General features: G+C 47.6%; 1 protein-coding gene across 3 annotated transcripts in view; it reads right to left on the bottom strand.

The window, feature by feature from the left end:
- Positions 1-11,030, bottom strand: part of ABL1 (ABL proto-oncogene 1, non-receptor tyrosine kinase) — a 75,739-nt gene extending 64,709 nt beyond the window's left edge. The window contains exons 1-2 of one of the 3 annotated variants that reach the window (XM_040531160.1): positions 10,371-11,030; positions 9,865-10,217 (exon numbers count right to left, since the gene is read on the bottom strand). In XM_040531160.1, the coding sequence (XP_040387094.1) occupies positions 9,865-10,217; positions 10,371-10,459 (442 nt within the window). In that variant the 5' untranslated portion in view covers positions 10,460-11,030. Of the gene's footprint in view, positions 1-9,864 lie in introns of all 3 variants that reach the window. The other 2 variants (XM_040531162.1, XM_040531161.1) reach the window with 2 other exon arrangements.
- Between the last annotated feature and the right edge of the window lie 2,915 nt (positions 11,031-13,945).

Genomic DNA, 13,945 nt, shown 5'->3' with positions numbered 1-13,945 from the left:
CCACACAGGGAAGTCCACGACTACTGCCGGAGAGCTCTGCTCGGCAGCACCGCGGCGGGACCTGACAGATCGCCTCGCAGAGGACAACACTGCAGTAAGCAAAGCGATTACATCAGCATTTAAAGCTAATGTTTGCCTCCGGAACTCCAACCACGATTGTTGTAATTCATCCTTTTGCTTGGCTCAAAAACACTGTCTACTTATTTGAGGGGTTTTATCAGCACTGTAGGTTCTGCTAAGCAGGAACAGCAGCCCGCAGGAGCTGGCCCCCTCCAGAGCCAGCTCCTATACTAAATCCACGGATCATGCAAGCAACGCCAAAGAAATGCCTCTGGCACCGCACTCATCGTCATCCTCACTGCATGCCCAATCTCTAGCTAGAACAAGGAGAAGGCACCGGTAGGTCCTGCTCCGAGGTTTAACTGGACTTGAGTTTCCCCAACAGCTTGCTCTCCTAATGATACCGAACACAAAGGGTCGGGCAACACGTGCAGCCTTATGTGATCACCTCGCAGCGGTAATTGTGACGTGACACCTGAAGCATCGCAGCGCCCCGAGAACCAAATCTGTGTGGGAGATGTAACCGAGACGTACCGCACCCGCAGAACCCACAGCACTCGCAGCTTCTGTACGAACATCAACAGTATCGAGTGATGGGAACAGCTTTGTCTTCCCTCCGGTTCATTTCCAGTAAAGGATATCTATTTTTTATTAAATAGCTACACATTCAGAGAATGAATATATATATATATATATATATATATATATATAGCAAACATATTTAACGGAATCCATCAACGGCCTTAAAAGAAGTAAAGGTTCAATTGCAAGTAATTTTAAATGCATTTCTTATCCATCAAATTAAATGTATTTAAGAAGAAACAGCTTGGCATTAATTCAATACTTTTCATTTCAGCTTTCCAAAGTTATTTGCAAACATGAGGCGTAACCAGACAACAACAGCTCTAATCGCTGTTCCCGTAATTCTGCCTCAACTAGAATGTACCTTTTAAACCAACATTATCCGTTGTCAGATTTACAGAGGATACGAAGACAGCTCAGAATTAATAAAAATAAAAAAAACATTCAAGCATACATATTTATAGCTGAAACTATTTTGCTTGATGCGCTAAATCTTCTGCATTATAATAAACTTCTCCCATCCAAAAGAGATTTCAGTAAAATAGAGTATTACTAGATTACAGCTTCTCTTTTGTTGGCATTGTTATGACTTCGTAAAACTAATTGAGGAGGTAAACTTTTGTCATAGCAATTCTGACACCAACTGTGTAAATAGCTCCAACAGGCTGCATACTGTTTTCTGCATCCTCCCCAAGTATCCTCGCCAGGAAAACTTCACATTTAGAAACGCTGGGCACAATACTGAAAGAGGATTTACAAAATCGATGTTTATACTGAGAGGACCACACGATTTAATATAAAGAAATACAGATACGCATACGCAATTTTAAAAAGTCGGTGTGGCATAGCAAAAGAGGTGGGGGAAATGAGATCAAACGCAGACGTCAACAACAGTTAAAAAGGAATACAGCACTGAAACCTATTTTCTGTTGTTTCAAAAACTGAAGAACAGGCTGAAACGGAGCTCAAGGTAGCGATGGAGCGAGGTTTCCCCATTAAGAGCAAAAGCAAACATCGCCTCCCAGATGTTTTTTTCCAATCAGAAAGCGAGCTTGAAAAAGTGAGAGGTCTGAAGTAACTGAGAAGCTCTGACAGCCGCTCTCTGCGAAGCGCACGGTTGTCACTTCTGGCCCTGGTTCCTGCCATGAGCTTCTGCTCCTTTCCCAGCCACCTCCTATGCAGGGGCTGTTTTAACCGGAGCTAGTCATTAAAAAGATTCAAAAAAAAGACACCTAGTGGCCAGCGCCCCAAACGGCAGCTCATTTTTCTCAAGGTTTACTCAAAAGGTATCAGAAGCACAAAGACTCGGGTTGACCACGCCGGAGCCCCGTTGATAACCCTCGGTGGTCACACCAGGAGCTGAGAACCCCGCACATACCCGTACGGCACAGCCCCTCGCCGGCCGCCTCGCACGAGAGGGCACAGAGGATGCGCTGAAATTGGGCAGCCTTAACACAAATGAACTAACGAGCATTTCCAAAAAGCCTGACAGCTTCCTATTTAAAGCTTCCGTGCCCTTACCCCACTGCCTCTCAACGCTCAGCCTCTGAAGAAAGCAGCGCGGCTTACTGCGGGAGCACACGAAGAAAAACCAGCAGTTACAGTCACCCCAACAAGCTGACGGAGCCGATGTGTACGTATCCCTGTTCTTTTGCGTGCGTAACACCCTTGGTAGAGCCTGGATGTGTCCTCTGACACAGCGTCAGCCTGCCGGGAAACACCGGGAGCGTGCCCAGGTCGCTCTGCATGCCCAGTGGCGACGGACGTCGGGCAGGAGGCGATGCGGAGGTCAGCACAGGAGGGAAGAACCCGCTACGTCGACAGGCTTCCCTTTCTCAAAGCCCAGACTTGAGGCAAACATGAAGCGGAATTCGGTTCTGCATAGCGCTATTTCTTGAGCTTTCAGGAGAGACCGGAGCAAACGGGGTTTGCAATGAGCAGGCTGTGCTTCAGCAGGGGAGTTTAGGATGCAGCTGGGCACGGCTCGGGGTCTGGCAAGGCACGTGAGTATGAACTGGCGTGTGAGGCACAAGCTACGAGCTGAAGTCAGTCTAAAAAATAAATGCACCAAAATGCCTTAGAAAAGTGGCGCTAATGGTAAGAAACTTCTCAAGGCAGGCAACGTCTGAAAACATTGGTTCTTGAACGCACGCAGTGAAACCAAACTCTTAATGAGTAATAACGATACGGTGAAGTTCTACTCCTTAGGTAAAAGCAGAGCACAGAGACAATACCACGTAAAGCAGCAGTCCTTCCCACTCGTGAAAGAGCGACGGTCTTGCTTACATCTGTGTAAATCAGCAGCAAACGCTCTGCGGAAAAGCAAGCTCATGCTTTTCAGCTGGAAACAGCAAGGAAGAAGTGCTGGGACAGAACAATAACAACAAAAATCGACTAAAAGCCTGAACTCAGAAAGTACTCTAGGCAAAACTAGAGAAAGCTGGTATTCAGGGCGTACTCACCCCGTCATTAAAAGGAGACACATGGAAAGGAACTCGTTCCAAAGCCTACAACACACTTTCAGCAGATTCGTGTTCAATTTTGCCATCAGGTCAGTGCGACCCCCAGCTGTTTCATGAGAAGTTATGTTAACACCTATGTGCAGAATTGGGATTAAACATGCCACTTGAAAGAAAAATGGTAAGAACTAAGGAAAAACATTGCCTTAGCTCTGCTTACTAAAATTGACTGGGTGTTCATTGCCCTTTTTTGTCCGGGATTCCTCCATAAACTGATAACATGGGTAGGCTGGTATGCAGATTAACAACCCCAACAGGTTGTTTAGATTGATCTTTGATCAGCGTAGAGCAAGATGCAGTAAGACAAAAAAAAAATTAAAAAAATCAAACACAGAGTCCTAACTTCTGCTGAAAGTGCTTTACATTCTCCTACGGCCCCAGACCTCTGTGGTTCACAACAGACCTTTTTACAAGGAGACTTACTACTTCTCGCAGGAAGGAAAGCAAAGTCCACCTGAAACAATAACTCCAGAAGGATTAAAGCATTTTAAAGGTTCCCTTCAGTCTTCATGAACACAAATAATTTTGTAGCGCAGGAAGATGCCACAGCGAACATCCACTGGCACACAACACCCCGACAACACAGGTTTCAAATCTTACGGCGTGCATCGCGTACACCAACGGAGCCGCAGCCGTGTTCTGCGAGACCTGAGGGCGCTGAAGGCTTTGGGCTGTGGTGCTGGGAGCCCTGCCTCCTATTCCAAACACATCCCTGCACCAGGAGGCTATTAAGAAGTGCGGAAGCTACTCCAGGCACTCCTCACCTGCCACCTCGCCAGGGCGCTGCTCACAGTCCCACCCATGGGAGCCAACGCAGCACGACCCCTAGAACCAACACCACTTTCAATTTTCCATTTACTTCTGGCCTGCTTTCTCAGTTTCGCAAAGCACAACGCCCCTGCCCCACAGCCACGAAGCGACGCGTTTCTCCAGGGCCACCTCCGCCTCCTCGTGCCCCCGCAGCCTGCCCCAGGCCACAGCGCCAGTGGCACGGAGCATCAAGGACAGGACCCAGCACTCCCAGCTCTCCGCTGCGGGACTCTGCCAACTCCTCACTTCCAAGTTTAAGGCTTAAACGCTTCCATTTAAAACGCCGCGAGTTTGTTGGCAAATTTTGAAGCGTGCTGAAGGAGATGATCGCTCGCAAGCCATGATTTCCGTTTCTAATCCCCCGCAGCTTTCTCTTGCCTCCCCGTCCTGATCTTCTCGCAGAGCCTTTCTATTAAAATGTGTAAATAACAAGAATGCAGAACCAGCACAATCTATTAACGAAACTCTGGCATACGAGCAACTGCTACCTATTCATCACGAAGGAGCTGAACTGCTTAAACATGGCGAGCTATCAAAGATTAGTCGGTGCACAAAACAGAACCGCTTTTGCCCAGGAAAAGGATTAGCCTTTCCCCATCCTCATCTTCCACCTCACCGCGTGGAAAAACAGTTTAGCAAGTCTTAGGCCTCTTTCCTAACATATTCCAACCCTGGATCAAGTTCTGCACGGGGGCTTCTTAGTGAAACTTAGTGGTATTTGATAACTGGAGCAGGAAAAAATATAGCAAGAGCTTTGTATGACGGAAACGGATACAGTCAGAGGCAGTACACAGATCTGCATTTGGTGTGCAGCAGACGTCAGCATTACCCAGATTAATACTGAAGCACATCGGGGCTGGGTACATAAGCAGTGATCTCAAAAGCCATAGATAATTCTCTCCTAATAGAGATGAAAATTAAAGTTTGGGGCTTGCCAAATCTCTAAGCTAATAATGAAAAAAGTTCTGTCGGTTTAGAACTGAGGCTCAGATACTGAAGGGGGGGGGGTTAAATGAGGGACTTCCATGAGGCTGACGTTAACGATACAGTTTCAGGTGAAAGGTCTAGGCGGAATCGGAGCAGCAAAGCTGTCTCCTTCGAGTCTCAGCTTTTGCAGGTGGTGAGGCAGACACTGAGCGTAAAAATGTCCTGAGGAACAAGGAAAAGAGAGATATGCAAGGTCTACAGCCACACGGGTTTTAAAGAAGCAGTTCTCGAATGGAAGGAACCTCATTTAAATTACTTCCCTGTACGGGCAATTTGCGATCTGATAAATTTATATTGCATATAAAGTACCTGCAAGATAAAGGATAACGAGTACAAAGTCGCCTATTATTGCTTGATCACAACCTGTCCTGGAGCACCCAGCTGAGAGAAATATATTCCAAAGTCTTCAAGTTACTAAGAACATTTTATTCACAACAAAACAGTAATTGGAGCCTCTTGGAACTAGGTATTTTCCTACATGGTATGAAAAGAGAGCAACATTTCATTAAAATTATAAATACCAATATAATTACAACAGTATATACTATATTATATACTTTTATACGCTGGTCGGTCACTAACTCATTAGGAAGGAACCAAAGCAATTTACTCAGTTTCATAATTTTCACAGTGGAAACAAAATTTAATGATGTAAACCAAATTAGATCATTAAATCTAAAGACTCTTAAAAACGTAAATTTTCATATCAGCAGCACAGGCAAAGAGACTTTCAATTGATGTTTTTTTTCCTAATAGCGAATGTCATAGGGCTGATCTCCAACCGGCAGCTTTGGCAAGCTTACGCTACAGATCAGTTTTGGGCAATTGCTTCCTCATTAAAGCACCAAAACTTTCAGCACCCTTATAAGAAAACGTTAGAACCAATATGAAAAAGTTTATAGTAGCCAACTTCAGAAGTATTCAGGACCAGAAATATATGAAAAGGGAATCCAGTTCCTGTAGTTCTCCTATTTTCAGCAAGGTAAGCAACTCGTTTAAGCTTCCCTATCGCTTTCTCGTACAGAAAATAAAGCTCAAAGCTGAGCAGCTATCGCTCCCTGGTAGCATGGAGGTGTAATACGGATTAAAAAGAAAGCTCCTTCTCTTTCTACCAACTCCACAATCAGATATATAAACTTTGACACATGCTGCAAAGTAATAAAAAATGCGGCTATGATTTATAGCAGAAAACAATGAAAGTGATGAGCCTGGGTTTGCATCCGGCAGTGATCCGCTGTACGTAAGGAGAGGTGACATGTAAAAGTTGCATGCCCAAAACCTCTCCAGAAAGTTTCTGCTCCCCCCACTCAGCTAGTTCTGACTGCCGCAGCAAAACTGGTGCTAATGACAGCAGAGACGGATATCAGAGCTTTGGCATCATGTGAACACCCTACATTTCAGGCTGCTACTTACCAAATTTCCCATTATTAAAGCCAAAAAGCTGACTCAAGGTCTGACACCACAACCATGGACAGACTGGTCCTGTTCACGGCTGCTATCGCAATCTACGTATAAAATCCAGCTTTTGGGGCACATACAAGCAGGGAAACCCCTCGGGATTTCACCCCTCGCAACGCTGCCCTGCTGCTGACCAGGCAGCAACCCCACAGCCAGCGGAGTTCAGTAACCTCAACTCTTCTTCACCTCAGCAGCACAAGTTAGCCGTTAAAATTCATTTTTCAAAGCCTTCGGGTGCCGCTTTTGCTTAGAGCTCCTGCTGTACCGCGATGCTGCAGGGAAGCTGCTCGTTCCCCGTGCAGCGGCACCCCAAGACAGGCAGAGGTGTGATGTTCATGGAGTGCAGCAAGTCTCGGGGCAAGACAGATTTTGTTTTCTTCTTTCCAAAAGCAAGCGTTCTGCTGAGAACGACGTCCTGGTACTACGAGGTACTACTGGGCAAACCGACCTGCACTGACAAAGTCCTTCCCACTAATCAGATACTGGCCGAGGTTTTGCTCTCAGTTGGATACTCCCCAAAAGCAGCGACTGCAGACTCATTTCTCAGCTGAGAAAAGTAGAGGGGAAGAGGTAAACGTTGCCATTACGCTTTCTCATCTGCACCAAAATGCATAAAATCCCATCAAGGGCTACCCCGCTGCCCAGGGTAACTGCACCAGAGCAAACTCCAGTGCGTAAAATATTCTTAGGGGATAAAGGAACAAGGCAAAGAACAACTCCAACACTTGCCCACAGATTTTTCCCACAATTGTCAACTCATAACAAAGTTCAGAGCTTTCCTGCATTATTCCAGCCCAGCATCTGACCACCAGCAGAGCTGACTGCTGGCCACTTGCCTTCTTGCTTTTCAGAAACCACTTGATGCATTGCTTCGAGTGCTACAGCCTGAGAAATGGAATTACTGCCCTGAAGGTCATTTTGCCATATGCTGTTAGCATCTGATAATATTTACCAACCTAATTTGCCTATTTACCAACCTAATTCAGTACTAGGGAAGCATTTAAGATCGCCAGTGCTCTGAAAATCACCGCTAAGTGCCTACTGAGGAGCCCCTGGTAGGACTTAGCAGGGAGCAGTCCCACTGAAACACCGAGCCAAGGTTACAGACGGCTTTACCGAAAGACAACCAGAGCAGGCCGCTACTACCAACTCAACTTTTTTTGTATATTAAAACAAGAACTTCAAACAAGTTCCTTTAGGAGTTCAGCTACCACTAAGGGTTAGCTTTAAGGAGCCCTTAAAGCAGGCCCAGTCAGAGAATGCAGACACAGCGTTTAGCATTCAGAAGAAACCATGTAATGAAAATGCTGGAAGACAAACATGGAAAAAATTAAGTCTTAAGAAATCCCAATCTACTTTTATAAAATGCAGCCTATTGTACCACTTCTGAACAGGACTGAAACCATGAAACATTATTCTGTCCATCAACAGTAAAGTCAACAGGTCATAAGGGCCGTATGTCAGATTATATATATATTTCCAAAGACAAGAAAGCTGTCAATTAAAAAAAAAATGAGGGAGTTGAATAACTTTCTACAATGAACTTTGCTTCCTCTGTATTTTTCTAGATATTTTAAGACATCGTTTTTCAGGCTAGAAGGAGCCCAAACTCAAAATAGAGCTGAACAACACAAAACCGGTGGTACAGCCTCCTCGTGCCAGCATCACGAAGAACCATTTCATTTACTCAAAGGAAGAAACTTTTCCTCATGCGGATAAGCGAGGCTGATCTTTTGCAGTTCTCCGAACAGATGTACTGGCCTTGATGTCCCCTTTCAAGTTTATTCTTTTCTAAATCAAGCCACCGAGGTCTCTTGTGGACATATGGTATATGGACATCATAGCTGCTGTTTTTCTTTGCAAATGTGCTAGGATCTTCTGACCTGGGGTCATACCAGCATAAAGTTACCATCTGCCTACTCCTGTTACATGATCAAAAAGGAGCGTTTCTGGCTCTTCTGCTACATCAAAACACCACAGGTTGGTAGAATACTGCACTGCTTGCGGTCAGCGCTCGCTGTATCGCATCTGACCTTGAAACTGTCCAAAGGAGCAAAAGCAGCGACCAAACCAGGGTTGGAGGAGTGGGTGTAGCATGGTCTGGACAGCACGGCTTGGAATAGTCCTGCAGCAGGTTTCTCATCGGGGGGCTAAGTTAGCCCTTATTCTCCAACCTTCCAGTAATTACCTCCAATACCCAAATAACCTCAGCACACAAACACTGTGCAAAAATCAGAAGAAATAGCTGTGACTCAAAATAGTATTTCAGTACATCTCTGCTGGTGTCTTTGCTAAACACTTCACAGAATTTCTTGGTCCCTTCTAGAAACACAGGGTAAGAGAAAGTTTGAAAGCTAAAATGAAACCAAACCAAAGCTGTTCCACTTACTGGTGGATTATGTTCTCAGACAGCAAACATTTTCATTTTTAATTAGATGAAGATTATACATGCAGTTTTGTTTTGTTCACAGATAAACTTTCCTGTGAGGTCAGAACTGTTGAAGAAGCTTTACGAAAATCCTATCCTCCAGCCCGGGATAGAGGCCTGCTGCACATTTTCTCAAATAATATTAGAACTGAAAAACTGCTCTGCAAAAGCAAGGATTACTCCAAAAAGAATCAGAGAAACAATTCGTTTCTGTGTCTAACTTTTGAAAGAGACGCCTTTAGCTGAAATCTCTTCTGACACTTAAAAAACAAATAAATCGTTTGCAACATTTACTAAGCCAACCAATTGCTACTGCACTTCTGATTTGCTGTTATTTCCCGAGATTCTTGACCCCTTCTTAATTTGCGGGATGCCAACAGGTGAAAGGGTTGCTATACCCCTAACTCGGCCACTTTTAGCCCCTTGCACTTAAATCCACCACAGCACAAGATCAGAGCTTAACTGGCTATGAGAAACCACTAACCAAAAATGCTGTAAACGCACTGAGCAAATTAACAAGAAACTATTTTATTCCCACCAGTTGTCACAACAGCAGTATCCACAAAGATTCCAAAGCTGTCTATTTTTTTCCAAGTAGCAGAACCCCTTTTGTAAAGATAATTGAAAACACTTGTCACTGGCAGTAGCATCACCATCAGCTGTGGTTCATCAACACCTAGGAAATAAACTACTCAAAAAGGATGAAACACTTACACAGACCTTAAAAAAAAAAAATCCAAGGCAGGAATGAGAAGCTTGTAGGATGTTAAAAAGCTACTTCCTTGTATTCCGTATTTAGCAGGAACACAACCCAGGTTTTGAGCAATCTGATGCACGTGGAGTATTTTCATAAGAAACAATCACAGAAGATTCACCTTAAGCACGAAGGGAGAGCAAACAAAAGACTTCCACGAAGCACAGCATTTTTGTATCTGCACCATGCACTTCAGCAAACACGTACCACATCTGTGTTGGTAAATCAAAATTAAACCAAGAGAAAAAACAACTGAAACCTCTTACCATGTTCGACAAAGACGTTACAGTGCGGGCCCCCATGCCTCGATGACTCCTTCTTCCCTGCTCCTTTGATAAAGTGCAGGGCAGGCAGACTTGGCCTCCTTTGGTCCCCAAGAACTTTTCCAGGCTGCTGCCCCATAAAGCAGCTATGGGCAGCCTTTCCCAGGACGAGAAGCTTCTGCAGAAGTCCGTGACGCCCGATCTTCCAGGCTGGGAAGGAGCTTTGAAGGAGAATTTCTTTCAGATGGGTGTGCTGCTTGCACTCACCGTGTAATAAAGTCACTTGAGGCAAAGAACCAAGACAAGCACAGATTCTCCCAATGCTTTTGAAGACAGCAGCAAGGCTTCTTAGGTGGCTTTATGAAAAAAAAAAAAGGAAAGTTAAGAGTTCCGATCACACCGTAACAACAAGTGTCACCAAAGTTTCACGTCGCCATATGCAGCGCGTCTTCCACCGAGGCAAGCAGGATTAGTTCACCTCACACACGAGAAACCACGTGCAGGCTCACCCCGGGCAGGAAACGCTCATTCCCCCCCTGCGACCAGGGTCAAGGTTCCTTTTTTTTTTCCTTTTTTTCTTTTTCCTTTTCTTTTGCATAGCATTGAGTTCGCGAAGGCCACCGAGCCGCCTGCTTGGCTCCGCGCACCGCCGGGTCCCCCGACACCAGCCCGGCTTCAAGGAGCCCGGCGGGGGCACCTCAGGGCCCGGCGTCCTCCGGCCTCCCCCGGCCTCACCTCGCCTCCTCCCGTGCCTCTCCCTCGGGGCGAGCTGGGGGGGTGCCGGGGGGCCATGGAGGCCGTCGAAGCAGCGCTGGGCCCGCTCTCGGCTGCCTGCCTGCCTCCGGCCTTCCTCACGGGGAGCCCTCACGGGGAGCCGGGGGCCGCCGGCGAGGAGGAGGAGGAGGAGGAGGAGGAGGAGGAGGAGCGGGGCCGCGGCCGGGCTCCGGGAGGGAGGCTCCCGCACAGCACCCCCGGGAGGCCGAGCGGGGCCGGCTGCATGCCCGCGGGGGGGGCGCCCGGCACGGCGGGGCGAGGCCGAGCCTGGCCCCGGGGACCGCGGAGCGGGCTGAGGAGGAGAAGGAGGAAGGGAGGCTGACAGGAGGAGGGGGACAAAGCGGGGGGGAGACCCCCGGGAGCGGTGAGGGAGATGGCGGAACCCGCGGCGCGGCCCCGGCCGGCGGGCGGTCACATCCCCTTCCGGCCCCTCCTCCGCCATCGCCGCCGCCTCCCTCCCGCAGCCGGGCCCGGGAGGGGACGGGGAGAGCCGGGGGAGCCGCTGAGGAGAAAGAGTTTGTCGGGGGGGGAACACCGTGAGGGAACGGGGGCGAGGCTGTGAGGAGAAATCGGGGGGGGGGGGCTGAGGGAAATGGGCGAGGATTTGGGAGAAAATGAGGGAAAGGGGGGCTCTGAGGGAATAATGGGGCGCTGAGGGGATAGGGAACGAAGCCATGAGGCAAATGGGGGTGCCACGATGGGGTTTGGGGGGGGAGGAGGCAGCATGAAGGGGGTGCCCCCACGTTCCTCAGGATGAGGGATATCTGAGGGGAACGGGGTGAAGGGGAAGATGGTGGAAAGGGCAGGTGGGAGAGGTATTTGCTCATATTACACCACCAAACGATGCGAACTGAGGCGTAAAGCTGGGCTCTTCCCCTACATGGAGCACAGCCAAGGGCCCAGAAAGCTCACGGCACAGCCCTTGTCCCTGTGCGAGGGCCACCCAAGTCGCTTCCTCCGCCTGTCAGGGAGAGCTGGCTGGCCCTCGGACCACCTACGGCCCCCCTGCCATGACGGGTCTAAGGCTCCGGGACAGCTCAGGACCCTGCGTTCCCCGCAGGGACGTGGAAGGATGAGGAGACCTCGACCTGGGCAGCTGCACGCCCCGCCATCAGCTCCGCCACAGGCAGGGATCACTCGTCCTGCCTGCACAAAGGACTTGGCTTCCTCACTAATGCCGTCAGTGGATATGCAAAACTTCACACCAAAAACATCCACGGAGGCCAATCAAAGAGGCAATAAAACAAATACGATTTTATTCGTGCACCGTTCTGTACCACGCCGGAGCTAAACCCCCCATTGTTCAGCCTGCGCTGTGGCACCCGTTAGATGTGCAGCACACGCGTTCCCCACGCTGCAGAGCACAGCCCATGACGCCGAAGATGTTTAGTTCCTCGTACATTCTCCAGTTCACCTTGGGAATAGAGGAGGGTTGAGGCAGCAGTATGAGGTCAGGGTGTCTTGGTCAAAGGTCTGCGTCTGCTCCCACTTGACAATGGGAGAACACACAAATGCAATTTCTGCAGTAGCCTCATGCTCAGGGTAACCATCTGGCCACAGAGTGGCTTGTTTATACGGGCTCCTCCCTTGTGACAAATCCAAACACACTCCACATCTCCTACGCCACACTCAAGGTCCCTGGCTGACATGTATTTTTCATCTTCCGGCAACAGCATTTGAAATATAGCCCTTCTTTCAGGCCTAAGGGATCCTCCATCTCTGCTGCACCCGCCTGCTCCTACATCACTAATTCTCAGCCACGATACTGATCCCAAACCATTTTTATTGTATTTCCCCATTAGTGACTCAAGCTGCAGGTACTGAGGCTGTTTGTGCTACAGATGCAGTAGAGAGAAATTCTGCAACATTACCCTGAGACAAATCCAGGGCCACAACCTCTCAGCAGAATTTCTCCAGGTTTATCTCAGTAATGGAGATAAGCTTTTCACTACAATGATCTAATCTACTCAGCTCCAATGTTGATAGCTCCAACCCTGGCTGATTCCATGGATTGAAGGAAAATGAGGAAACAGCTGTCAACACAGGCCGAGCAACTTGAGGGAGATTTCTTACTAGATTAGTCAATACCAACCATCCCTTAATGAAAAAGTTACTCCCTTCTGAGCCTTCTCCCTTCTATCCCTTCTGGATAATCTCTATCAGGTACTATGGTAGGACTGAAGCAAAGTGAAATCCAGAAATTTCAGTACTTTCTCCATTTACCTTCCATTACATGTGGGGTTATTACATCCAACAGCTGCAGTGATATTTTCTCCATTTCCCCTGTAACAATATCTTAAACCACTTCATCAAATACCAAGCCTTACCACGTTAATTACCAGTCCTCAGAAACCTGAGACAACCATTTCGAGACTGCCTTTAATCTCAGTGGGATTTCAGTATCTTCTAGGGTCTGCTCAAGGCTTTTTATTTATACCATTCACCTCACTTGAACAGCAAAACTGCACACAGATGATACAGAAGTAACATAATAGCGGCAGTAATTGGATTAATAATCCATTAGCACAGATTTGAAATCCCAGTGGTTATTACTGGAAGTGAAGGGAGGGGTTGCCGTTCTTCATATTAGTTCATGAATCAAACGCTAGCACCAAGAAACAGGAAATTTATTTCTACAGATGAGTGATTTGTGCTCTCATTTCTCCAGGCAGCACTCACCAGCAAGGGAACTATTTACTAGCTCCACTTGCAAGCACATCTGTGCTATGTATCAGCCTTGGAATAGGCAGCACAAGCAGGTGCTGTGGCTGGTTTACAAACAGGCTCGATGCTGTCAGACAGCAGTGACCAAAAATCATATTGCTCTAAGCTGTTTTAGTGAGTACATGGGCATTCTCTGTATGTTAATTTTTCCCACCCCGGTTTCAGCTATGGTTTTGTTCCTAAACCACAGAAACCATGGTTTCTTCTTTTTCATCCCTCCTTCTTAGCTGCCTAGCAAAATCCCACAAGCTATTTCACGAATGCAAGAGGATGCTGCTTTTGCTGGAGTCCTCCTCCACATCTTGAGCACTTCCCATTTCAAAGGCATCTATACAGCCTGCCCACCTTCTTGTGTGGACCTGCCTATGCACATAGGGGCCCTGGCTTCCCCAGTCCTGTTTGCCAAACTTCCCCCAGTCCCCCCAACTCCACACTCATCTCTGGTGGGCAACGTAGAAGAGCCATTTGCCATACTGTGGGTCATGACTAATACCTGAAGCCTCTGCGTGGAAACTGTGAGCTCTAGAAGCACATCCCATCGCTTGTGAGGTGGATGAGCGCTGGTCAAGAGCTCTCGATATTTATC

This window comes from Cygnus olor, chromosome 19 (assembly GCF_009769625.2).
Source record: "Cygnus olor isolate bCygOlo1 chromosome 19, bCygOlo1.pri.v2, whole genome shotgun sequence".
NCBI classification, from domain to species: Eukaryota; Metazoa; Chordata; class Aves; order Anseriformes; family Anatidae; genus Cygnus; species Cygnus olor.
Note: the sequence above shows the minus strand (reverse complement) of the source record. Positions and strands in the feature narration are given on the sequence as shown.